Source organism: Pelodiscus sinensis, chromosome 17, assembly GCF_052426305.1.
Source record: "Pelodiscus sinensis isolate ZL-2025 chromosome 17, ASM5242630v1, whole genome shotgun sequence".
NCBI lineage: Eukaryota > Metazoa > Chordata > Testudines > Trionychidae > Pelodiscus > Pelodiscus sinensis.
The window spans coordinates 21,837,134-21,865,029 of record NC_143068.1 but is presented as its reverse complement, the minus strand read 5'-3'; the positions used below and the strand labels follow the sequence as shown (position 1 = coordinate 21,865,029).

Here is a 27,896-nt window from a genome sequence, read left to right as displayed (position 1 = left end):
CCTAATTTGAAAGCAAATAAGAGGGTAGAATTTATGCATGTGCAATATTGCCTCTAGACAGAAAAAGAACAGACTGATAACAGCAATTCAGTTTATAATAGCATAATGTGAAACTCTCAGGACCGTTAACAGAGCCAGGTGCATACAAAGGAATGTGAATAAAATGGGCCTGGGAGGCAAAAGTTTCCTTTCCACCAAAAAGTGAGAAGCAGAACCCAGGCAGGGAGCAGGCCACTACCCCTTCCTGGCTAGGATCTCTCCCAGGCACTGGCTGCAGTGACCAGCAATGCAGCTGCCAAGGTGACTGGGGGAATTTGCAAGGGCAACACAGCAGGAGAAGGACAAAGCCACAGGTAATGGGGGGAGAGGACAGGGGAGGCTCCAACATTCCTGCCATAATGCCCAGTTTAAATATTAAAGTTGGCAACCCTACTTAAGGATGAAAGTCTCCTTCGGGAAGAGTGCTCAACTTGCAAGCCATTCCCAGAGCAGAGAAGAGGGCAGGCCCCAACTTTCAACAAGAGCATCAGTAGCTGGAACACTCTACTAAACACTCAGGCCATGGCTTGCACCACAGAAGCTAGGGGGAGTTTTGATAATTGTTTTAGATGATAATAGGATCAACCGAAAACTCACTGCAAGGAAAACCATTACATTTCTGGAAACCTAGTTGAGTAAACATCCTGAATTCTCACCTTAAGGCAGGAAGTGCTTCAATAGAAACTAGCCAGCAAAAATGTGCGCCTTAGACTGAAAATTATAGGAATAGTAGTAGTCCAACCCTGAGCCCTCAGCAGCCAAGAAAGGAACCTATTAATAACAAATAGATACTGTTAAGATCATTAACATTTGACCTACCTTGAGCTGACTAGAATCTAGAATTCAGAGGCTTCCAGATTCCTAATGTGCGTAGAAGAAAATCTCTTTATTTCAAGCATTTAACCAAAAGAAAAATTAAAGTAGGTGTTTTTCCTAAATTGAGTCCCATCGTCCCCATACACATTGCTATACACCCTCAAATAATCAAGGGTTTCACCCCACAATTGTTTATTTCTTTCTCTCCTCCTGGCAGCCCAGCCTTTCACATTGCTTCCCTAACTTTGGGTTGGTCTTCACTGCAGAAAGAGGTGTGTGTTTAACTTAGGGTACGTCTAGACTACATGCCTCTGTCACCAGAGGCATGTAGATTAGGCTACCAGACATAGTAAAATGAAGCAGCAATTTAAATAATCGCCGCTTCATTTAAATTTACACGGCTGCCGTGCTGAGCCGACAAACAGCTGTTTGTCGGCTCAGCGCGATAGTCTGGACGTGCAGGTGTCAACATCAAAGGTATTTGTCGACCACCCAGGTAAGCCTCCTGGGATGAGGTTTACCTGGGTGGTCGACAAATACCTTTGATGTCGACACCCGCGCGTCCAGACTATCGCGCTGAGCCGACAAACAGCTGATCAGCTGTTTGTCGGCTCAGCGCGGCAGCCATGTAAATTTAAATGAAGCAGCGATTATTTAAATCGCTGCTTCATTTTACTATGTCTGGTAGCCTAATCTACATGCCTCTGGTGACAGAGGCATGTAGTCTAGACGTACCCTTAGGTTAGTAGTTTGATTCAACCTCAGGCTTTAACTTGAGCTGCTAATTCAAGTTGCCTTGTCTTCACTGCTATTTCACCCACAGCTAGCTAACTGGAGGTAATGACTTCTGTTAGGTATGTACTTCTCCCCTCCCTCTGGTGAAACACACTTCACCACACAAGCCCACTAGTAGCTGTTAGCTGCTTTACAGCACTGGTGAAGTCACTTAGAACCATAGAATACTAGAACTGGAATGGACCTCAAAAGATCATCAAATCCAGTACCCTGCCCTCACAGCTGGACCAAGCTCCATCTAGAACATCCCTGCTGTCTATCCAACCTACTCTTAAATATCGCCACTGATGGAGATTCCACAACCTCTCTAGACAATTTATTGCAGTGCTTAACCACCCTGTGGCAGCGTATGCCGACCCCGTCACTGGAATATGGCTATTCTGGAGTGCGGTCGCCGCTTGATTAGCGAGCCAGCCGTTGGTCTGGTGACTAGTCCATAACTCACTTGCTCCCTGTGCAACTCCAAGTCCATAAGTAGTCCTACTCGCAGAACAAAATGGCCTACTGGACAAAGTCAGTAAGTCCTCCTTGCTTCAGGGCAGTAGGGCCTAATAGCCACAGTCAATAAGCCCTCATGGCATTGGGGCAGTAGGGTCTAAAAGCCAGAGTCAGTACGACTGCAGTTAGCCCCTGGTAGGGGGACCCAGGGCCACCCTGCTCCACCAGGTCCCAACTCAAGGCCCTGCGAGCAGTGAGGCTACCTACCGCTCCCTCTCAGTGGGGAATCGTCCCATGTAGTGGCTGGGTCTCCTGGCTCCCTGGCAGTGGTTTCTCCCTAGGTCTCTGTAGTGGCAGCCTCCTGGCACTTCAGCTCCCTCTGTCTGGGACGTGGGCTGTAGCAGCACTGGAGCTCTGTATAGAGATCCTTCCCCTTCACCGGCCAGCCCCAACTGAGCTGCTTTCTGGCCTTTTACACCGACCTGATTGGGCATGCTCCAAGTGCAGGGACAAAGGGGCAAAACTTCTTCCACCCACAGAGTTTTCACCCCTCCCGTTCTAGTGAGGGGTATGCCCACCCTGTGTCACACCCTGACAGGAAGTTTTTCCTCATGTCCAACCTAAACCTCCCTTGCTGCAATTTAAGCCCATTGCTGCTTGTCCTATAGTCAGAGGCCAAGGAAAATTTTTCCTCCCTCCTCCTTGTAACACCCTTTTAGATACTTGAAAACTGCTATCATATTCCCTTTGTCTTCTCTTTTCTAAACTAAAGCCCAGTTGTCTTCCTGCATAACTCATGTTTTTTAGGCCTTTAATCATTTTTGTTGCTCTTCTCTGGACTGCCTCTTAATTTCTCCACATATTTCCTGAAATATGGTGCCCAGAACAGGATACAATACTCCAACTGAGGCCTAATCAGTACGGAGTAGAGCAGAAGAATGACTTTTCATGTCTTGTGCACAACATTCCTGTTAATGCACCCCAGAATTGTTTGCTTTTTTTGCAACAATGTCACACTCACTCACGTTTAGCTTGTGGTCCACTATGACCCCTAGATCCCTTTCTGCAGTACTCCTTCCTAGACAGTCACTTCCCATTCTGTATGTGTGAAACTGATTGTTCCTTCCAAAGTGGAGTACTTTGCATTTGTCCTTATTAAACTTCATCCTATTTACCTCAGACCACTTCTCTAGTTTGTCCACATAATTTTGAATTATGACCAGGGCTTGACAAATAATGCAATCTACTTGCCCGTGGAAGAGCCAGGTCTATAAGAGCTGGGTTCGGGCGATCTGCGCATGTGCAAAAAGTCATTAAGCACCTCTGCCGTTTCCGGTTTTCACTCTTCACTGAGCAATAGGCTTACACTATCCTTGGTCTTCCTTTTTCTTCTATAGCCAGTCCCCAAGTTACGAATGGGTTACGGATCAAACACTTGGCAGTAACTCAAAATGTTCGTAAGTCGGACCCCATTGAGTTACATTGTGACCGTGCTGTTCGTAAGTGCGGGTCGCGTTCGTAACTCAGGGACTGCCTTTACGACCACTTAATGGGAGCTTTGGTCGTAAACGCAAATGTTTGTAACTTGGGAACCGGCTGTAGTATATTTGTAGAATGTAGCCTTGTAGCACTGCGTTTGTGTTAGTGCCCAAAGTCCCAACCACGTGAACTGTGTCCCAGTGTTATGAACACAGTATAAACACAGACTTCTTTCCTATCCCAAAGATCTTATGATGCCGTAAGTAAGAAGCAACACTATCTTCCACATATTACCACCTGCTTGGAAGTCTATTAAATAATCCTTCCAGAGAAAGGAACTGCTCCCTGGCTTTACCAACCATCTCCTTACAAACCTATTAAATCTTAACCATATAGTGCATTAGAAAGATTTTCATGGCTTCAGAACTACCACTGAAAGCACCACACCTACACAGAGCAAAGCTCAAACAGATTACCTAATCCAGTAATTAGTGCCTTTGTACTCTGGAGCAGAATGAGGCAACTGCCCTGATGCTAGTGAATACAGAAAGTAATTTTAACTGAAAATGGAGAGGGAAGGTGTGCCAGGGTGCAGTCACAGAAGACCCCTCGTGGGTACCCTCATGGTCACTGCCACTTGCCTTCCCATTCTCTGGGGCTTCTCACTGCCCGGTCCTGATGGGCCAGCTCTGTTGGTATCCCCAGTCAGGGCCCTGAGCTGAGAAGCAGTACAGACACTGAACCTCTTCAGGTCTAAGGAGAGTGCAGTTTAGGGCCCAGCTTCCTGGGATACCGCTCCCCAAATGAGATCAAACCCCAAAGAATTAGAACAGGATAAGCCACCTTTAACAACAAAAGGGGGAATGTAAACACTGATTGATCCCCTAGGTAGTAATTGTTTACACTGGGTTTGATAGGAAATAAAGGTGACTTTATTAAGTACAAGCAGTAGGATTTAAGTGGTAATAAGTGATAACAGGCAGAGCAAAGTAGATTACAAATCAAAAGAAACAAACACTTAGCTAATTCTACACTGAAACCTCAGGACAAACTTTTTCAAACTCACCCTAAAACCTTTTTTCCAGCAGCCCCTCCAAACCAGGACTGTCGCGCCACCCTGAAGTCTTTGGCTCCTTCCTTCAGTTGCAGCCCAGCCAAAAGACAAAAATCTACCTTCCTATTCTTTTTAAAGAATTCCCTTATTGTATGGGGAGTCACTTAGCCAGTCCCTACCAACCACTGCTAAGCCTTAAGGACAGAAGGCTACAGGCTGCGCCCGACTTGCAACACGATCAGTTCTGGAGATAGCATCGCAAGTTGGGGGTGTCATAACCCAAGTCCGCATTTACGACGGGCATTTTTTTGGGGCCCCTTCCGCACTTACAGGAAAGGTTGTACGTGCCGGGGGTCATAAATTGAGCCATTGCAAAGTGGGGGCCTTGTGTATTTGCATATGACTGCCCAGATGCAGAGGCCTCACTTGAGGACTATGATTTTTAAATGTGTGAATGAAAGTATTCCCTACTCCATATGTCTAATCTTACGCACAAGACTGATACATATCAAAATAAGATAAACAGAACCAGTGGATCATGACGTGAAGATTGATAGGTTACATGAAATAATTTGCTCAAAGCACCTTTAAGTTATGTACATTCATGTCCATTGCAGAAGGGTAAAGGCAAATGGAAGAGGCCATTGCCAAAGAATTTTTTTCGAGATGGGCACAACTAATTATGAAAAAATATTAATGTAAGTAGAATGAATAGATAGAGCATTCAAGTGAAAAGCTCTCAAGAAAAGGCACGGGTGTCAAAGTTGATCTTAAACCTAACAATTACATCATTTTCTGAATTGGGTATAAAACAGCCTCAAAAAAAAAATCTAAGTGCTTTCTTGACCTGACTCTATTGCTAGTTATGTACCATAATAATGGACATTGAAAGTCAGATCCAATGCTCAATTACTTTAAAAGAAAACTGGATTAAAGCCTAAATAGGTACACTTGATATGCTATCTTACTTTAATTCGCAGCTTTGTCTTTCACTCAGAACCTCATCGTACAGCAACATCATAGGCACCAGAGATCAGACCAGTGCCTCTTTATAAAGAATACTGAAGAGATTTTTAAATCTCTAATATATTATAGCCTTTAGCAAGTACTATTGAATATTTGTAAATATAACACTAGGTGCTTATAATCCAGAGGAATAGCCTCCATAGTAGGGATGTAAACGACTAATCAACTAGTCGCTTCTCCACCCCTTGAGGCAGCAAGTGGAGGGAACATAAGCTGGTGCTGGGGTAGCTGGCTTAAAAGCCATTTTCTCCCCTTCCTCCCCAACACTCCTCAGGGAGCAAGTAGAGGCAGGGGGCAGCAGGGAAACCATGCGAGCAGGGATTGAAACAGTCCTACTCACACCTGTCCCTCTGCTGCTTCTTTCCCTTTGGAATGTACAAGAGCCGCCTGCAGTTCTTGTACATTTCAAAAGAAGAGGCACAGAGAGAAACCCAGGGACTGTTTTGCTCCCTGCTGATGCGGGTACCTGCTACCTCTGTCCCTTTGAAATGGACAGGAGCTGCTGCGGCTCTTGTATTTCAAAGGCAGAGAGGCAGCGGAAACCTGCTGCCTCTGTCCCTATGAAATATACAAGAGAGCACCTCCTCCCCATCGACTAGTTGATGGAAATTCCATCAAATACTCAGATGATTAATTGAAATTTAACATCCCTACTCCATTGAATATGCTTAAAGTGCAAACTGTCAGTCTAAACTACTTGACAATGTGTCAACTTTTATTAAGGCAAAGGAGGGAGCAAAATAAAGTGAACCATAACCAGAAGTCAGGCAGCAAGAAAGCCACATGGGTTGGGGGTTTTTTCTATGCACTAGAAATACATTAGCTCCACAAGCACATAAGTCTAGGATGAGAGCCATTGCAAGAATGTTTTAGTTACACTTCTTGTGCCTGATCCTCCCAAACATGCAACTGGAACTCTAGATTTTTCAAATCATTTGCATGTAGGACTGGCCCTCTACTGGTTTAAGACTCTCACATAATAGTTCTAAAACATATGCAAATCCAATGTCAGTCTAGTTTGGAATATGCAAGATAAAACTATCTTCCAAAAATCTCAACTCAACTGCCAAAAAAAGCATGTGAATAGTTCCACATATTTTACTCAAAAGCTATAGCATACATATGGACATCAGGAAGCTGATTTTAAAAGAAGCACATATGTCCTTGTAATAATGAAGTCAGTTAAGTCTAAGTAGTAAACTAAAGGAAGATCTCACACCAAGCATATCTGTTCTATATACCTCAGGTAGTCTTAGAAAGCAATATCACACTCACATTATGAGCCAATCAATGTCATGCTGCCAGGCTTAAAAAAAACTTCAATCTACATTTACTGAGAAATAGTCTCCATTTCCTGAATATCATTCAGTGCCCAAATGAGAAACTTTTGTGCAAAGTGTGCATGTGAGACATCTAAATCCACTCAACTTTCCCCTCCCACCTTCCGTAAAGACGGAGGCATTTTAGAAAAGGCTCCAATACATACATTCAGATGTTTTAACAGAAATCAGATGCAAAACACCTGCATTGTAAGTTAGCATATATTTTACTGTCTCAATCACAGCAACCTCATACAGTAAGATACACAGAAAATAGAGCATGGTATTACTTGCAATTCAACACAGTTTTGTACTACAGTATTCAATGACAGATATATACACAGGACTTTTACCTTTTTAAAGCAAATAACGTAGTCCCTGCTATGTTCACTGTATAAGTTACGTGGCATCACAGTTTTAGTTAATTACTGTAGTGAAAGTAGCACTATGGAAGTTGAACTAGTGAACTAGAAGGTACATTGTATAGCAGCCAGAACAGGTGTGACACTTCAGAAAGATCAACAGAAAAAATAACTACCAAAATGAGAGCCACCCTTAGACTGTATTTTAGTAGTAAAATTGTTTTAAATTCTGCATTATATACATTAGGTATCTACATTGTTCTATTTTATATATTATATATACGTATTTATAAAAAAGCCATTCAGATTTTCAAAATCTTTTCATATAAGCCTAGCCCAAAGGTTCCCAAACAGTGGGTTACAATGCACCATCAGCATATGGGGTCACAGAGGACTCCGTTTTGCTCTACAAAATGGCATCCTCTATGCTATCTGGAGTCCCGGCAGGAAATAATTAATTAAAACAGAGTTATGCCAACAGAAAGTTTGGGAACCCTTTCCATAGCCTTCAAAGTCAGCAAGATAGTACCCACTTAAACCACTGATTTGTCTGATAGCTAACCACATGCCATTTACTTTATTTCTTCATGCAAGCCATAAAGCAGCCTGTTCTCTCAGCCTTCTATAAAACCAGGTTCACCTTTTTCTTTGTACATCGACACACTTATGGCTAAAATATTTTAGTAAGTTTACAATATTAGCCTAATTCCCCTCCAACCAAAACAATAAGAAAAATTTGGTGATTAATCATTCATGCATGTTTTTCCACACAGTGTCAATGGACATTTGGGGGGAAAACCTCTAGAATCAAACTGATCAAAACCATTATTTTAGTGCATAGTGGATTAATTTACACTTAATCTCTTTAGATATCTGAAGTGTTTGATTTTCTGAATTTTCTAATATTTTGTCAAACTAGCTTGTCTGTTTAAAAAAAAAAAGACAACCCTAACTAAATAAAAGGGGGCTCTTGTAGATTTTATTTTCCCATAGACTCAAGTCAGTCCATGGAAAGTGTAATTTAAATTTATTATGTGGCCTGTGAGCCAAACTGTACAGCACACAGCACAAGGGAATCCTAATCTAGGACTAGGGCTCCTAGGCACGATAGTCATACAAATAAATAGTAAGTTCTACTGCCTGCTTCACATCTACAACTGATGGATTTACTCCAATGGGAGTCATACAAGCTCTCTGAATTTTAATCAGATCACTGCCTTAGCCACTGAGCTATGCTATAGACTTTGTAGTGGAATTAGATGCAGGTGTATCATCCATGCACACACAGTTCCCGTAAGCATAAGGGAAGAAAATGTGCCCTTAAGCCCAAAATCCTACAGTCCTTACTCAGGTAAGACTCCAGTTAATTTAGCAGGGGTCTCTCCTGACTGAGAACTTTGGGTTCTTTAAAGAAAGAAGCAAAGAAAAACTGAGCCAATAATATCAGTCTGCCACAGTGACTGTAGTAAACCATGAAATACAGTACAAGTGAAAAAACAAAGGAAAGTAATCTGAACAAGTAACCCAGAGAGGCTTCATAGTTACATAATGATTTTACCACCTTCAGAATTCAACATATTGAATATATTTATTAAAAAATAAACTGTTTCCAAATCACCTATATACAGTACAAAGAATGGGATTGAACACATGTACAACAGAAGATGAATAAAATCAAAACTCAATTGGAAAGACAACACTCCAGGCATAATTTAAGTGACATGTATAGAGATTCACCTTTTAAAAATCACACAGTAAAAACCAGCAGGATGATATTGGCAACACTAGAAAATAAAGCAAGAACTCTCTTCAAATTCAGATTGTATAAGCTTGAGATAAACATCGAGGGATGGAAAGGAGAAGGAAGAAACATGAAGGGAAGATGTCCTGGTGTTTACATTTTAGAGCTCAGGAAATGCAGCCAAACTCTTCATAAATGAGTCTTTTGGCAACCAAGTAATTCACATACTTCCTGAAAATATTTTAAAGTTACTTTATCAAAACAGACAGTGAGTTCACAATACACTGAAAACGCTGCTCTGAATTTTGATTTTATATTCTTATGAAGTTTTATTTGGGTGAGGCAATAACTGCCATGTAATAACAAAGGTGTGGTGTCAAAGTGCAACAGCTGCCAAGTTTTAAAGGAAAGTGTGCTTTTCTCCTACATCTAAATTGAAAAGAAGTTATTGGATAAGAATCATCTAAATGGTAGCAGCATGAACTCTAATGTGTATGCAGCATTTGTGAAGCCACTAAAACTGAAACTGGCACCTAGTCACTGAAATGTATTTCCAAATACTGGACATAGCTGTTTTTTTACACTTATATATAAAGAGGTCAGTATCATATTTGTTACCAGTGAAATCAGAAAATTCCATGTGTTTTAGCCCTTGTTTCCCCCCCCACTCAAACACACAATTTCAAGTCTATCTATAAACAAGGTGTGGCAGCTGGGTTGATTTATAGTTTAATTGATTGTTAGGCAGGAATCTGTGGAGCTCACTCTTTCTACAGCAGGGATCATAATAGTAAGCATTGAGGCAAACATCACATGAGACTTTTGAACAGAACGTGCATGTGTTTGCAGCTCCAGATCGATTACAGAAGCCACATCGCAGGGTGCCTGAAGGCTTGGATTTTGAACTGAGTTGAGCAGCTCTTTCTTGACTCTGAAATGCATACTGAGATTTCTCTCTCAATGCAGAGCCAGGAGACAAGCCTTCATTTGGAATGGTTTTGATTGAATAACTGCTCTGTTTCACTGCTGGATATTCCTGCCTATAGATGAGCACATTGTCACACTTTTGGCAAACAGAAGAGCCACAAGATATGCCACAATTCTGGCACTTGAGGGAAGTTGTCTCTTTGGCTAGATGTGTACGTTTGTGGTAAATGGGATTGGCATCATTTCTTATTAGCCATACATCAGGTTTACCAGCTTCTTGTCTTTTAAAATGTACCATACTTCTAGAATCAGGATCAGTATACAAATCTAAGTCTTCTGGAGTGGAAAAATAGGAGTTGTGGGGGACAGTTGTTCTTAACATGCCATTGGGATGGGATGGAACTGGCAAAAATTCATCTGAACACCCATGTGGAGAACTTGATATCGTAAGAAGAGATGGTGATGGACGTATTATTTCATCTTTAATGTCATCTTCTGTATCAACCAAAATTGGTTCTTTTCTGAGACTCAATGTAGTCATCAATGGTGGTTTCTTGTTTTCCCAATAGCTGTCATATGTGTCGACGGATTTAGAAGGCTTGCTTACTTTTGGCTTGAAGTAATCTTTAGAGGCTCTTTCACTAGCAGATTTCTGAAGAACCATGCGTGCCATAGAAGTGTTCAAGTTTTCTTTGCATTCTGTGCGCCGTTTCATAGCTTCTGAGCAGCCTCTAACATCTTCATTGCTATTTTTTCGCTCATTTACAACATCAAGCTCCGAATAACCTTTATCCTTCACTTGCAAATAAATTTCAAGCAGTTGTTCACACTCTATTTTTGCCAAAAAGAGTTCAAATGAAACCATTTTGACTTGGATGGCATCAACCAGCTCTTTGAGCTTATACATGGTTCCCAGTTCTTGGACATACCCCATGTAGTTCAGAATCTGTCTTACATCCTCCTCAGGTAGTGTGGATTTTACATAATAGACAAAAGGTCCCGTGTAGGTCTGGAAGGAGAAAAAAAAAAGGACAGTTAGGTTCAGTGGGGAAACTAGATGCTTTGACATTAAGTGATGGGTACAATATAGGTACCTTGTTAGTCCTAGCTAATCAATCTATGACCAAAGAGTACATATAGTCCATGAAAGTCAAACCCAAATTTTGTAGCACTCCTGTCTGAGACTAAATTTGCATCAGATAATCCAAAAAGGAAGGTTTTGCTTAAATTTGAAGGCAATATGATCAGCATTTAATGCCACTGTTAAATTTTGTTTTTATGCATCCCCTAAGTATTAAATTGTAAAATACCAGAAATGGAATTTACAAGACAACTACACTGTACAAGGTATAGGGGGAGGGGAATGGAGGTTTCAGGAGTGGGTAGGGGAATTTAGGAATCTGGAAAACTAACTGTATTGGGAACATGGGAATCATAAAATTAACTGAATGTTTCCACTACAGCAGTCACTGAAATAGTTACGGTTGACATTTAAATCTTATCTGACTTCAGTGTTATATGTACTGAAATGGATGATGATAGTTGAAATCTCGGCAAATATTTCAGATGGTTTGATGACTGAAGGGGGTGCTGCACTGGTTTATGCTGTTCACATTTCAAAGGTTTTATTCACACTAAGTGGGTGGAACATTTTAACATATTTGGAGCACAACTCTGCAGGAAGAGATGGATTTTGTAGCAAATTCTACAGCCACAAAGCCTTGAAATAATCTGTGCTTCCATTCCCCTATCTGTAATGGACATAACATTTATTACTTGCATTTGCAAAGTCTCCCAGATAAAAGGTGTTTCGCGTGCTAATAATAAAGGACAGAAAGCCTTCAATAGTGTTGACAAAACTGACTCCAAAGAGCATGAAGACTGTTTGATTTGGAAAGTAAATTTATTTTCTAAATTTTCTTAAGACTGTGTCATGTTTTATATGTCAAGAGTCTACAGTAAAGAGAGGTTTGTGGGGGATGAGGAAACCTATGGATCCATAACACAAATCCCTTGTGATGCAACACAAATGAGATGCTATCTGACTGGATTTCAAATCCTAGAATGGGTCATAAGTGGAAATATTTGGTTCTGTCAATCTTGAACAGTGGTAAAAATGATCATATAGGACCCAAGTATATAATATTACATCCCTGTCTAGGACACTTGTAAGATCTAGACTATTCCAACCTCTCAGGACTTATTGCAGTGAGGAAGTTGACATATGGAGAATTCTACTCGTCTGGAATATCCCCAGCCCCGCCCTTCCCACCTTGCCCTCTGAGATGAGACAAACTACTAAATGCACAGTGCAATTTTTTAAAAAGGATACTGTCAAATAGTTTAATGTCTAGAAAAATGCTTTGTAAAGCTATATTAGAAGTGCTTACATGTAGCTTTTAAAAACAACTTGTCTGGATTTAAAATTTCACATGCAGTGTTTACAACGCAAACACTATAGCTTTGAACTACTATAAATGAGAACTCAAAGACAAGAGACTCAAAACTCGCAGCAGAAGTGAAGCCAACTAGTCTGTTTCCATGGTCTTAAATGAGATATATGCAAGTATTAAACAAATAGCACAGATGATGAAAATTACGTTAGGCTTTTAAAAACTATAATTTTCAAGCAAAGATCCTGACACAGGTAAGGCATTTGAAAGGATACTGAAAATTAAGGCTCCATGTGATCACGAACAAAGAAAAGTTCCTAAAGAAAACTAAAGAAGTTTGCTTGCCAGTGTGAAATGAGTTGAGGATCCCAATCCAGTCTCCAGTAAACAAGTGTCCACTTCACAAAACAGTGCACATTACAGTTAGTGCTAAATCAACTGGAGTTCTGGCAGAAAGGGCAAATATTTGAGTGAACTTTAGAAGTCAACTATCCATTCACCCTCGTGATGTTCTCTCACCACCAAGGTCAGGATACAACAATAGTCAATGGGGGAGGGAATCTTTGCACTGATTCTTCCTGAGTTGTAACTGTTCTGTGGATACAGAGGACTTCAGACTCCAGAACTGTCACCTTTCACTATTGCAAAAAATACTCAAGAATAACATTAGATGAAACTACAGACAATCATTCTAATACATTACCACTATATGTGAGACTTCTTACCTTTATAGTTTTGAATTCCTTCTTCCAAGGGTAAAGAAAGAGATTAACACCTACTACCTCCAGCAAAGTGAATGCATTATGGAGAGAACGTAAATTGGAGGATTTCAGGGATCTTAGGGAATTTTCAACCATCTCATAAAATTTAATCAACCGGAATCTATAAAAGGGATCAATCTTGGGAAGGCAAAGTAAAGCTGATGCTGCCGCTCGCAAATACTCATCATTAACAGGACGCTGTTTGTTGTCAGAAGCATTCAGTTTGGATTCATGGAAGTGTACATATTTCCTAAATAAATCTTCTTTATATTTCGTATCCATTGAAATAGGACTTTGGGTCACTTTTGGGTGGCTACCTTGTTTCTTCCATGGTTATTCTGCAACAGGCAGATTAGTGAGTCTTTTACAAGTTTTCAGTAATTGTAATTTTTCTGAAATAAAAAGAAAAACAAAGTTTACAGCGGAACTCCTCCAGCATACCTGTAATTTCCACATATCCAAAGGAGACTATGAAAGTGCACAGAGCAGTGGCTCCCAACCACAAACCCTTCAGGTCTCTGTAGCCATGTAATAGGTGTACTGGTCTCTTGGTGCCCCAAGGAGAGCATTTCACAGCCATTATATACACCGCTCCTTGACTGCATCCTAGAACAAAACCAAGCTAGAGACTAATGTAAGTATTTGGGAGATAAATTCCAGCAATGGGTGCACAACAACAATTTTCTAAGTCCCATCTTGATTTGAGTGAAGACAGTCCTAGCCCCAAAGAAATCAGGTACGCATGAGCCTAAAGAGAGCAGAAATGCTTTTGGGTCCCTAGGAGTAGAAAGATTTGATGACTAAAAGTGAAGGTGGGTGCCATGAAAAAATAAGTTACCTATTTATATAGTTCTGGGGACGGAGTTAAGTTGCATGAGGAGTAATAACTATAATCAGAGATTTTATCTTAGTTTGTTTTCCTCAGAAAAACATATAAACATGAACTGCTCCAAAAGGGTCCTTTCTACTTAACTCAGGACTTCTGCTATAAGTCCCTACCACTGCATAGACTGGACAGTCCAGCATTTTAGTCTTTCCATCCTTCTCTGTGTGTCTGTGCGCTACTAATAGCCTACCCAGATGTGCATACACTAACTTGCCCAAAAGGTGAGGCTGCTGGACACTCATCTCATTTCTGTGGAAGAGTGCACATGCAACTGGACAGGAGGCAGAGAGCAGCAACTGACACAGCCATGGTAACTGCCAGTTTCAATCTAAAACATCAAAAGGCTCGTGTCCCTACTTCCAACAGCTAGTACTTTCTACTTGGACTATTAGGCAGGTGTAGTACAAAACCCTTTAATACATTTGTTTTTCACTAGGGATGTATAACCATGTCTTCACTTACTGCACCTGAGTAGGGATGTTAAATATCGATTAATTGAATAGTCAAGTAACCTCATGAATTCTTATCAGTTAGTCGACTATAGTCTCTGGGGATGGCAGCTAGTGTGCTCTGGCCTCACTCAAGGAGCTGCCTGCCACTCCACACTGATGCTTCTCCCCTCGCAAATCAGCTGCCTGTCCCCTGTGCTGCTACCTCTAATAAAGAGGCAGCAGTGTGGGTGACAGCAGCCCGTGTCTAAGGGGGTCTGAGCCGGAACTGAACCAGGCTGCTGGCCAGCCTGCTAAAGTTTACTGGCGGAGGAAGGGGGAGGGAAATGCATGTAGTCTATAGTGTTAGCTTTTGCTTATCTGTTAACTGACTGCACTATTAGATCCCTATACCGGAGATTGATCTTCTGGTGTTCAATTTAGCAGGTCTAGTTAAGACCCACTAAATCAGATGTTGAGGGTGGCATCTGTTGGTACTGGTACTCCTTGCAGTTACAAGGAGTAAGGGAAGCTGACGAGAGCATTTGCTCCCATCAGCGTCCCTCTATGAAGACTGCACTAAGCTCAGCTTAAGGTAAGCCAACTCCAGCTACATATTTTATGTAACTGGAGTTACTTAACCTGTATCTTAACCCTGGTGTAGACCTGGCCAGAGTGTAACCAGATAACTCTTTAACCAATAAGCTGATGCATATGGCTCAATGGTGTCTGTTATGCTCAGCCAGCTCCCAGGGAGGAGGCTTCACTGCTGGAACGAAGCCTCCTCTCCCGGGAACCAGGCAGTCAAGGGTTGCCTGCTCTGTTCCCAGGGAGGCAGCTTCCTTGCCACAGCAAAGCCACCTCTCTGGAAGCCAGGCTGGCAGGTGCTGGCAGCCCCGCTCCGCGAGAGATTTTGCTGCAGGCTCTGCAGTATACTGCAGAGCCCACAGTATGTAACTGTAACCACTGAGGTTTTCAGTGGTTAAACGATTGCCTATTTAACTGACTTAACATTCCTAGTTTTTAATAGGTGCATTGATGTTTGTGTTTCTACTTCAGTGACTTGATGTCTCCACCACAGTCAATCCCTTTACATTGACTTCCAAATGCTATGGAGATGTCATCTAAATAATACAGAATACAAATTCTCATTTTTCAATCCAGTATGCTTCTACTCTGTTTCCCCTAAGCTGGGTGGCTGTGCAATTTACCATTAACCCCAGGCAGTGGCTCAGGGCAGCAACAGGGAGAGATCCCTCTCCCCAAACCTTGAAGCTGTCAGGGCTAGCAGAGGGGAGCCCCTTTCCACCATCCCCAACAGGGAACTGATCAGGCAAACTCAAGCCCCAACTGCACCTTAGACCTCCCCCATAGCCCTAAGCACATGCCTGTAATTCAAAGCCCTCTTTCCTAGCCTCATCCCAAAGCTCACACTCCTAGCCCAGAGCCTGAACTAGGGATGCTAAATTTAGATTAATAGCCTAATTGAACAGTTGATGCAATTTGCATGGACTATTTGATTAGCCTATAAGGGAGCCCCAAGGCTGTTGCTACACTTCAAAGGTGAAAGCCATGCTGAGAGCACTGGGCCAGCAGGTGACTGAGTCCCCTGGCTTCCTGTGGCATTTCAAAGCAGCAGCAATGTGTGGAGCCAGAAGCCAGCTGGGGACTCCCCTGCTGACCCTGGTTCTACCATGGCTATACGCAGCACTGCTGTTCTGAAGCCTCCCCTCCTCTCCCTGCCCCCTTGCTGCCTCTTTCTGATAGAGGCAGCAAGGGGGGGGGGAGCAACTAGTCAACTAGTATCAACTATCCAATAAACTTTTGCTTATTGGATAGTCTACTAGTCTTTCACATCCCTGGCCTGTACTCCCTCCTGCATGCCAACTACCAGCCCAAAGCTCCTCCCTAAATCCCTCAGTCCCACCCTAGAACCCATGCCTGCACCCCAACACTCTGCCCTAGCCCTGAGCCTCCTCCCACACTCAAGAACCCCTTGGCTCCCCTGCCACCACATGAATTGTGTGCGCGCGCACTAATATGAAGGTTAAAAAATTCATTACGCTCAGGAGCAGAAAAAACTCATAGGGAACACTGTTTCTACTCATGACTGTGAAAGCCTCCCAACTGTGAACCAAGTGAAAGTCAATGGAGTGTTGTCTTTTTAAATCTGCAGTCAGCCTGAAACAATGACTCAAAGTGTAAACTCTCCAACCCACATTAATCCAATGTAAATGCCATCAGTAATTATTAAGTTGCTGATCATTTTAGCAGATGGGAATGAAGCCAGAGGGAGGAGGCAAAAATGAGAACTGCAGCAGATACATCAGGAAGAAGTTAATGAAGAAGAGAAACAGAGGGGAGAAATTTCAGTGGTCCCAAATTCAAGAATATTCTTTCACCACATGATGCTGAATACAACGAGAGAGGCAACAAACAAACTAAGTTGTTTGCACACAAGTAGGACATCTTGACATCTGTAGGAGTTATGTTGTGAATTACAGGGACTATGGAGTCCTAAACTTATATCTCAGCCCAAAGAACATAAATAAAAATGCATTTCAGTCTTCTCCACAAGATGATTTACGTCCCTTCCCTAAAGCTATTTTTTTATTTGTATAAAACAGAACTGAGCAAAAGCAGCAGAATGCCACTGCTCAACCAAAATAAATACATACATAAGCTATGCAAAAGAGCTCTGATTGTTTCTAATCAACTGTGACTTTCAAACCAGTCTGGATAGTAGACTTAAAGAGAGAACAAATCTGTACTAGAATGGAGCTGGATTAGATATCTTAACCTCCATCTCTATTTTCAATAATGGTAACAAAGCTCTTGTATCATACATGAATAGGGCATTCAGATGAGGAAGTCCCCTAAAGACAAGTAAGTCCTTCATAAAGATCTTATGAACTGTGACATTCATAGTCATCTCCAGCTCCTACTATGACTTGCCATTTGTGGACATGCCAGGGTTCACCAGCTCATGGCTGAAAATCAAACTGTCTACTCTTCACACCTTACAACAGCACTGGTATGCCACTGCAGCCAAAACACTGTAAGGTGCACAGTGTAGCTTCTTTTACAAAATAAAACCACTTCCACCAAGTAGGGATGTAAGTGTCTAATCAACTAGTCACTCCCACCTCGCTGCCTATCAAAGAGAGGCAGTAATAAGGATGTTAAGTAGTGTGTAATTCACTAATCAAATAGTCAATGCATTTTTGCACCAATTAGTCGATAGAGCGGTGCTGTCCCTTTGAAATGCCCCAGCTGACCCCAGGCTCCACGCTGTGCTGCCGCTTTGAAACACCATAGTGGCGTTTCAAAGGGGCAGCACCACACAGCTGATCCCGGGCTCCACGTGGCACTGCCGCTTTGAAGTACCCCACCTCCGATAGAGGCAGCAAGGGTGATGGGACTGACTAGTCCTTAATACCTCTAGGCAGCATCCCTCTTCCCCAGCACCATCTCGGCTGGAGGGCAGAAGAGACAGAGGCGTAGCTGATTCCTGGCTCATGCTCAGCCCTTCTCACCCCCCGCCCCACCCTCCTGTTGCACTTGAGCTTTTTAAATGCCACCGGGCTCTTAATACATTTAAAAGGCAGAGCCTCAGTAGAGTTAATTCCATCAACTAGTTGATTAGCTGATTAAACACCATTTAATATCCCTACCACCAAGGGGTGGGAGCGTTTCTCCTTAAAGCATTGTCTATACAAGTGCTTTACATCATTACAACTTTCCTTGTTCAGAGTTGTTTCTTTTTCCATACCCTTGAGCAATAAAAATGTTAACAAATGTGCCAATGTAGACAAAGCCTTAGTCAGAAACCAACAACTTAAGAAAACTCTTGTTTTGCTTCTCCACACCTACAGTTTAACTTCTTGAAAAAAATCATTATCACTAATCAGCAAGCAGGTTTTAACAGGTGTTAGATGGCAACAGTTTACTATGCCATACATGGTTACAGTATTGGATAAGAAATTCAGTGCACAAATAGACCTAGTAATGACTCCTGCTCAGAAGCTTGAGTAACATTGAACCCTCTCCATGCAGCTCAACCAGAAAGTTGTAACATCTCATGTGGTAACCTATATACTACAAGCTGTGCTCTTAGTCCAGCTCCTTCTGGACATAAAGAATGCCATTAATATAGTTCTTCCCCTCATCACAAAGTCCAAGCATAGAAATGGAAAAAAAATGAATGGGCCCTAGATTCAGCTGCCCTTTCAACCCTAGAAACATTTAGCGTAGTATAGAGATGAAATACAGCCATACCGACATAAGAAAAGCTTATACCATGCTGCTACTCATGCGATCACCTTTATAGGGTTGAAATAGGATTTCGGTCTCTAAGACTTTCACCTAAGGATGTTTAGAGGCAGGTAACTGACTAATTGTGTAGTCGATACAATTTGTATCATATCGACTACATGATTAGTTCATAAGGCTCTGCAGTTTGAATGTAGGAGGAGGCAGGCCGGCTCCTATAGCCCCCACTGCAACTCTGCAATTTAAATGTATGTCCTACAGAGCCTGGACCACTATGGCTCTGCATTTTAAACGTACAGGCAGTCCCCGAGTTACGCGGATCCGACTTACGTCGGATCCGCAGTTACGAATGGGGCACTTCCTCTCCCTGGTCTCGAGCAGACCAGGGAGAGGAAGTAAAGCGGCGGCGGAACGCGCGGCCAGCTGACAGCCCAGACGCGTCTGGGCTGTCAGCTGGCCGCGCGCTCCGCTCTGCTCCCCCTCCCCCTCCCCCTGGTCTGCAGAGCAGTCTCTGTTCACAGGGGACAGGGGACAGGGGTGACCTCGGATAGGGCCTGTAGCCAGAGCAATTTCTGCCCATGATGAGCCTGGGCCCACTGCAGGCAGAGGCTGCTTCATGGTAGCCTCCCATAACCCCCACTGCCTCCACTAGAGGCAGCAGCATGGGCGGGGGAGGGGGAGAAGAGGGGGAAGGAGAGATGGCACTGCGAAGACGGTGCTGGAGGAGAACCAGCCTTTAAGCCAGCTGCCGTCCCCCACCTTGCTGCCTCTGATATAGAGGCAGCACAGGGGTAAAGGAAGCGAGTACCCAATAATTAATTACCCAATAAATTTAGGCTTATCTGGTCATCAACTACTTACATCTCGTTCACTAACACAAAGAAGTACCATATTGAACACAAGACAATGCTTAGCAACATGAAAGAGCCTTTTAATAATAAGGCATCATAGATTAAGTTTATGAAAAGATAGAAAACTACAAAGGACATTAATTTATCACCCTTAATCAAAACCAGTTTGCTTATAAACTGCATAATTTGTGTTGTGTTATCTCAGAAGAACTAAAACTCTTAAAACAGCAAACTAAAGAAAGCTAGCTGACCTATTCAACACACTTATAAGACGATAAAATGTGCAACCTTCAGAATAATGATTACAGTAGAAAAAGCAGAATTAAGATTGTAGTGAAATTCAACTGCTTTTTCTAAAAAACGTGACAGCTCTGAGAGGCAATCTATAGGGAAGTCAAATAATTCTGTCCCCGTAAGAATAAGCAAAACCCACGCAATCTTAGATTGGTCTTCAAAATGGTTTCTAAAGCATATGACAAGAAAAATCCCCAGACCAGCAGAAGAAAATCCCCCTGCAATTTCTTGCCATATTTCTTAACTACTCAAGCTAGCACCATTCAAAATACAAAGTTCTGATTCAAAGAACTATTGAGTAAGTGGAATTCCTTGCCCCAGACAGTGAGAACATAGCTTTTATTACACTGAGCAACTCAACATGAAATATGGCTGAACTGTCACAATAATTTTACCACAAACCCACAGGCATCTCTCATGAATAACAATTTGGGCTAGAGAGGCTCACACACCAGGGTCTCATCAAGCATGCAGATTTTAAAAAATTCATCTGAACCTATAAAATAACTTACTCTGGTATTCCCTTTTCAATCTGTTTCTGAGCCTATAGCTAATATAGTGAAAGCCTAAACCCATACCTAATACAGTGAAAGCTTGCTCTAACCTGGCAACCTTCTCAATCTGGTTTCCATGGTATACTGTTTGAGAAAAGCTAGGTTCTCTCCTTGGCACTGCATTTAACATGTTGACAATTCTACATTTTCAAAGAGACCATTCTCCTGGAATATTCTTCCAGTGCTACTTGTCAGTCAACTTTGCTGCTAATTCAGCCTCAGAACCTTCCTGTGCCTGGTACAAAGTCAAGACACTTTATTATAAATCATTGCTGTCCATCAGTTACCTGCAGGAGCTCCCATCCTCTCTCTAACTTCAGAGTCCATTTACACTGAAGGAAAACAAAAGCCAACCCTGACCAACCACATCATGAAGCCTCATAGCTTGGGTCAACTGGGACTAAAATGAACAATGCAAATGTTCCTAACTGATCTGGAACTCAAACTCTGAAGTTTCTCTCCCACTCCCATGATTTCACAGCCGCAGAGGCAGCTAGCTAAATGGCTATCATTAGCACCCCAGCATAGGCCAGAGACAGCTGGAGGGCAGGTATTTGTTTCTGCAATGTAACTACACCCGTAGGACCCTATGCAAAACTTGCTGTGGATTGGACAGTCAATGGACCATCCTTCTCTGCATAGGCCACACAGTGGCCAGAAGGGACCACCGGGATCACCTAGTCTGACCTCCTGCCCAACACGGGACATACCTCTGCTCCAGCATGATTCCCTGGGCTGAGATTTTGCACCCTTAGAGGCATCTCCTCCCAGCCTAGCGCCCCCCCCCCCCGAGGAGGAAGTCTCCGAGTACATTACCAGGGGCCGGGGGACGCCAATGTGAGCCCGAGATCTCTCTGGCCCTTCCGCACCTGTGCTCGGCGGGGCTACCCAAACCTCCCCCAGCCAGGGAAAGCGAACCCAGGGCCCGCAGCGGGGCAGGCCGGGCACCCCGCACCGGCAGGCGCACGAGAGCCGGGCGGAGAGGGGCCCGACAAGGACCCGCAGGGCTTACGACCAGGAGGCACCCGCGGGACCGCCCGGGGAGAGGCAGCGAGACCCACCCCGCACCCGGGACTCTCCCCCGCTGGGGCCTCCCCACTCACAGCTCGCAACGAGGGGAAGCCGTAGCGCGCCCCGCGGCCAGCCGCCCGCCTGCAGGAAGCCGCCGGTGACCCGGATACAGACCCCCGCCCTCCCTCAAGCAGCCGGAAGTGACCCCTGTGGGAGCGAGAGGGGAAGCACAAGGACCCGGAAGGGCTTTGGCGCATGCGCGGTGCTCTCGGGAAACACTGCTGTAGCTTGTAAGACAGCCCTCCGTCCCTCTCTCTTGTCCCTTCCCCCCAGCGAGGCAACCGCATGCTCCTGGCTCCAGTAAAAGCGAAACAGTGGCAGCCACCACGGGCAGCAAATCAGTTTAGGCGGAGGAAGTGACGTACTACTGAGGTCCGTAGTCATTGCGCATGCGCTTCTTTGGGGACGTCACTTCACGTGTGATGTCATAGAGAAGGATTTAAAGGGCTAGAGTATCTTCCTCAGGTTTTTTTTTTTTTTTTTTACCTGGCCTCTTACCATAAGGGCTCTTCCTATAGACCTGCAAGGCCACCTGCAGCTTGACTACTCCTGTCCAGCAAGGGCCCAGGCTGTAAGTGGCCTGCTGGATAAAACTGGGCTTTTCACAACAGGGCAGCTCTGGCAGCAGGTGCTGATAGTCCTGGGATGTGCCTGGTTGCACCAGCCCTGCTTGAATGAGAGTCCCAGGTACTTCATCTAGAGCCCCGGTGTCTAACACACTATCCACATGTGGCTATTTGGCTGGTTGAGTGTGACCAGTTTGCTATAAGAACTGGTTGGACACCACAGAGCTAGAGCCTTGTTAGGTGAGGGAGAAGATGGATCAGCTTTTCTAGCACTAGCTAAGGGCTTGTCTGCCCTATAAAATTAAGTCAACTTTATGCTGATGTACAGCCATAACTGTAATTAAAATGATGTTTCACATCGCACTATGTTCCTTCGTCAGTGGTGTGCATCCCTACCAGGAGTACTTCCAATGAGTAAAGTGGGGCATTGTGGGAGCACTGCCAGCTGGAGATCCCACTCACCCACTGTAGAGGTAGCAGGCAGAGCAATCGGTCTGGTGTGGAGCTCACAGCTGGAGTTGGTAGATGCCCTCAATACTGCAGCCAGCCTGCAAGTGCCCAGTTGGAGCCAGGATTATGGAGGCTGACAAACTCTTCACACCACAGTGGCAGCAGCCCTGGAAACCTCATCTGCAGGTGATTTTTGGTACTGCTAGGCTCCCAGCTCCAGGACATTCTTGTAAGTTACATGGGGACTCCTATTTCACATTTTGACTCTTGCTCCCTGCTCTGCCCCATAATGGGGAGGGGAGGTGCGCTCCAGCTATCAGCCTACACGGGATGGACAGCCAACGTGATGTAAACAATGTAGTGTCTACACGGACATTGCATCATATCTACACATCTACCTAAATTGAGCTTTTCATGGAGGTAGAATTATTAAGTTGGGGTAGTAGACAATTTAAATCAGTGGGAGCAAAACAGTAATATAGAAACTTACAGAATTAGGTTGATGTAAGCTGCTTTACATTAACCTAACTGTGTAGTGTACACCAGGCCTCAGTGACTGATAAACTCCTTTAGGGCTTTGCAACCAATGCCTCGGAACAGGACAAAGCTGCCACCCCACAGAATCCATCTTGAAAAATAAATGCTGTTTCCGATCCTGACCTGGCCACCCACCTGTAAATGATTTAACTGTCAGAAAATGATCAGGAATGGAAAAAACACTGTTTTCAAGTTTTGACCTGCTTTAGTGTTTACTTCATCACCTTTGTTCCACAGAGAGCCAGAGAAGAGGATGAGCTTTAGTCAGTCTGATTCCAAAATTTCTAATGCATTACCAATGTGATGTATTCAAACAGCATCGTTCAGGACCCCAAGCCATCAGACTTGCAAACAAGAGTTGGGCGTGCATAATTTTTTTTTATTTTTATTTTTATTTTTGAGCTTAAAAGCTCATAAAGGTTCACATTTTCCACGTTTTTCTAAAACTTTGAGCTAGAAACACGCTTTTAAATGAAAATTGAAATGTTCATGCAGTTACAAGAACACAGGAACTGAGGCCTAAGGAAAAAAACATTAAATATTGTAAGATTTGTGATAAAACAACAAGAGTTGGCAACATAGCATGGACTATTTCTTGGGACACCCATAGCAATCCAGCAGAACCTCTAAAAAACAATCACATGTGGGGAGGCAACAGGATGCTGCACTAAAGTGGGAGGAAGGAAAGCTTTGACAGGATCATTGGGTCACTAGTCCTGCTTATTCTTGGGATTAAATGGGATTTTGAAATGTGCGAAAGAGTCACAGCCTTGGTCTTACATCTCATTTGAAAGACATTAAGGTCAATTCCAGCAGCTCAATTTCCTCACTTTCTAGAGGAGAAATGTGTTACATCATAATTACAGCAAAAAAAAAAATCCTTTAAAATAATGCAGAATGTGGCTACTCATTCACAACAATGAAATCTATTGACAAATCATGAGACAATTATTTTATAAATTGCTTTGAAAGCCACAGAATAACAACAGCATTATCCTTTTCTAAAAAGGTCAATATTTCTTATATAGCCAGAACAGCCATGATGATAAATGAAGAGGAAAATAGCATGACGTTTTGTTACTAGAAAACACCCAAATCATATGCTAGGAATAACATAATGATTAAAATGTGGACAACCTGCATCCTTGAGGCTATGTCAAAAACCAGGCAGATTCTGCCTGCTAACGGTTACTTACATTCTGTTGCCTTAGCTATTTTTTAAAGTATTTGTTTGTTTTTAGTAACAGGATCATTTACCTTTTGTTCCACTTAAGATCAGTCTGAAACTAACAAACTCCATTTCCTTTACATTCTGCTTGAAGGGAGCTGATTTTACCTCAAGCCTGGCTTGTTGTTCTAACAATGTTTAGGTTCTAAGGCTGCTGGTGATAAGTGCTAATGTGTTTTACAGCTGACTAGAAGCTGATTGTTTTCCAAGACCAACTCTGAATGTCAAAAGCATAGTTGTTCTTTCTCTGCATCTTCAGTGCATTATGTTCCATGTATGGCAGGTGACTCCATCTGACAAAGCACTCAGTGAATTCAGTTTCAGGAGGCCTGTATCACTTGCAGGCAGAAGCAAAGCATTAGCAAAGTCTAAACTATAAGACAGAGTGTCAGGCACCATATGATAAGGGCTTAAATCTGACCCATTAAAGCCTTTACAAATGAGTCCTTATTTTGCAGCTGGTTCTGAATTTAAACTCAGGATTAAACCTACCCGTGGATATGCATGTGCAGTTAATATGCATGTTGTGAGCACAGTTCTGAGAAAAGAACAGAGACCTTCTGTCACTGGCAGTGTATCCATAGCTTTGATTTTCTAATTCTGCTAGTTAAGTGACAAGGCACTTGGCACATGAATGGAAACATTTGGCTTCACATATACAGTATGTTTTCTCTTGTATTTTTCCTTCTGCCTTCCTGATTTGCATTTCACACTACTCTCCTCTCTAACTTCCTCCCCACCAAAAGTTAATTGTGAAGCATTCAAAGTTTTACTTAAATCCTGCAGAGTAGGACAGTGGGTTAGGACAATATCTGCAAACTGCTCCATACATAAATTGCCACCATCCTTGTTAGGAAAGGATGCTTTTTTTATTTTTTTAAAGAAAAGATTGATCATTATTCCATTCAGTCACTCATAGATTTTAAGGCAGGGGTGGGCAAATACCTGAGCCTCCACAGGTACTGGCGATCGCAGCTCCCATTGTCCACAGATTGCTGTTCCCAACCAATGGGAGCTGCAGGAAGCAGTGTCCTAGTCTGCACCACTTTTTGCCACTCCCACTGGCTGGGAACGGCCATCCGCAGGCAGCAGGAGGTGCGATTGCCGGTATCTGTGGAGGCGCAGGTAGATATAGCAGCAGCAGCCTTCCAAGGGCTAACCCTGGCAACCACCACTGTTTTATTGCTCACACCTCCTTTAAGGCTAGGAAGGACCATCATGATCATTTAATCTGACCTCCATCATGCTGCAGGCCTCAGAATCTCACCCACCCACTCCTGTAATCGATCCCAACCTCTGACTGGGTTACTGAAGTCCTCAAATCATGATTTAAAGACTTCAAGTTACAGAGAGTTCACTGTTTACAGTACATTAGTTTAAACTTGCAAGTGATCTGTGCCCTGTGCTGTAGAGAAAGATAGAAAAAACCCATCATCTTTGCTACTCTGACCTGGGGGGAAATTCCTTCCTGACCCAAAATATGGCAGTCTTGTTAGATCATTAGCTTATAGGCAACACCCACCAGCCAGACACATGGGAAAGAATTATCTGTAGTAACTCAAAATCCTCCTTATCTCGTGTCTCATCACAGGCCATTGGAGATATTTCCTGCAGTTGCAGATCAGCTACATGCCATTGTAGACCGTCTCATTGTACCATCCCCTCTCCCCATAAACATCAAGCTCAGTCTTGAAGCCAGTTAGGTTTTTTTGCTCCCCTTGAAGGCTTTTCCAGAACTTTACTCCTCTGAAAAGTCCTCCTTAACACAAAAGAGTTACTGTACCGGATCAGACAATCTGTTTCTTAAAAACTTGATCCTGTATCTCTCAGCTGAAATGCTGCATATGGAAGTGTAATGAGTACTCAGGGGAACCCAGTTCTGCACTAAGGATAGTGATTCTGCATGGCTGACAAGTAACTTCCTAATAGCAAAATTAAAGCTCAAAGGTCATTTGACAAAATATTTCATGAGAGTGGTAAAGATGCTATTTGAGATCTTCAGATGTGCTCATTCTTCCCCAGCATTGCTTCTTTTTACCCTGCACTGTGGCAATGGGGTAGACATGCAAGCGGCTTGATGCTTATTACTTGCTCATTCCACAGGGCTACACTTGGGGCTTGATTCAAAGCCCATTCCAGTCAATGGGTGTCTTTTCATTGGCAGCCCGCCTTTCCTTCATGGCCCGCCTTTCCCTCCGCAGGCGAAGGTGGGATGTGGGGAAGGTACGTGCTCAGCTCTTCTGCCGTGACCCCTTCTAGAGCACCAGCCGGCAGAGGGATGTGGCTATAGAGCAGCCGGAGCAGGAGGTTTTGAAGCTTGAGAGGCATGTGGCATCCAACCCCAAGGATCTATCCCTCCACAAAGCGTACCAGGAGAAGTGGGAGGAACTCTGGGCCTTCGAGGACCAATGGGCCCGGGGTACCTTTGTTCAATCCTGCATCTGTCTCATTCGGGAGATGGATCACAGCTCCCACTTCTACGCCCTGTAGAAAAAGAGGGGGGCCAAACAGCACGTCACCTGCCTTTTGGCAGAGTACAGCACCCTCCTCACGGATCCAGAGGCGATTCGTGGGAGGGCCAGGGCCTTTTATGCCAGTTTATTCTGCTTGGATCCAACTGACACTGATGCCTGCAGGGTGCTCTGGACCAAACTCCTGACGCTTAGTGCGGGTGACAGAGACTGGCAGGAACTGCCTCTCTCTCTGGCCAAGTTCTCGGAAGCCCTCTGTCTCATGTCCACCAACAAAACCCCAGGCATGGATGGGCTGACTGTGGAGTTCTGTCGTGTTCTAGGACATCCTCGGCCCAGACCTCGTCACAGTCTGGGCCAAGTCCTTGAAGAGCGGGGTCCTTCCTCTGTCGTGCAGGTGAGTGGTGCTTGCCTTGCTGCCAAAGAAGAGGGACCTCCGCGATCTTCAGAACTGGCATCTCGTCTCACTTTTCAGTACAGACTATAAAGTTGTAGTAAAAGCCATCTCGCTGAAGTTGCAGTCTGTGCTGTCGAATGTGGTCCACCCCGACCAGATCTACACTGTCTCGTGCCACAGCATCTTCAATAATTTGTATCTGGTCCAGGATCTCTTGGAGCTTAGGTGTAGGGATGGTCTGTCATTTGTCCTCCTGTCCCTAGAGCAGGAGGAGGTGTTTGACAGGGTGGATCACAGGTATCTCCTGAGCACTCTGCAGGCCTTTGGCTTCGGGCCCCATTTTGTGGGCTTCCTCCGGGTGCTGTATGCCTCCGTGGAGTGTTTGGTCAAGCTCAACTGGACCCTGACCGAGCAGGTCAGCTTTGGGCGGGGAGGTCATCAAGGGTGTCTGCTATCAAGTTAGCTGTACGCTCTGACGATTGAGCCCTTCCTCTGTCTCCTCCGCCAGACGTTGGTGCTCTGAGAACCAGAGCTGCAGCTGGTCCTATTGGCGTACACTGATGACATGCTCCTCGTGGTCCAAAACCTGGGCAACCTGGTATGGTTGGAGGCCTGCCAAGATGTCTACTCTGCAGCCTTCTCTACCTGAGTCAACTGGGTCAAGAGCTTTGGCCTGGTGGTCGGGGACGGGTGGCAGGCAGGCTCCCTCCCACCCGTGCTTTAGCCCATCAGGTGGAGCAC

At 43.8% G+C, this 27,896-nt stretch overlaps 1 protein-coding gene across 3 annotated transcripts; it reads right to left on the bottom strand.

The window, feature by feature from the left end:
• Positions 1 to 7,170: 7,170 nt before the first annotated feature.
• SPATA2 (spermatogenesis associated 2) lies at positions 7,171 to 22,819 on the bottom strand. Of its 3 annotated transcripts, none has more exons than XM_075901220.2 (3): positions 22,535 to 22,819; positions 13,115 to 13,542; positions 7,171 to 11,005 (listed from the first exon to the last, which is right to left on the bottom strand). In XM_075901220.2, exons 2-3 carry the CDS (start codon positions 13,430 to 13,432, stop codon positions 9,758 to 9,760), a joined length of 1,566 nt encoding a protein of 521 aa, XP_075757335.2. In that variant the 5' UTR covers positions 13,433 to 13,542; positions 22,535 to 22,819; the 3' UTR covers positions 7,171 to 9,757. The 3 variants fall into 3 exon arrangements, with proteins under 3 accessions (XP_075757335.2, XP_075757334.2, XP_089625810.1); XM_075901219.2 differs by lacking the exon at positions 22,535 to 22,819 and adding an exon at positions 21,539 to 21,863; XM_089769684.1 differs by lacking the exon at positions 22,535 to 22,819 and having other exon boundaries at positions 13,115 to 19,111.
• Positions 22,820 to 27,896: the final 5,077 nt, after the last annotated feature.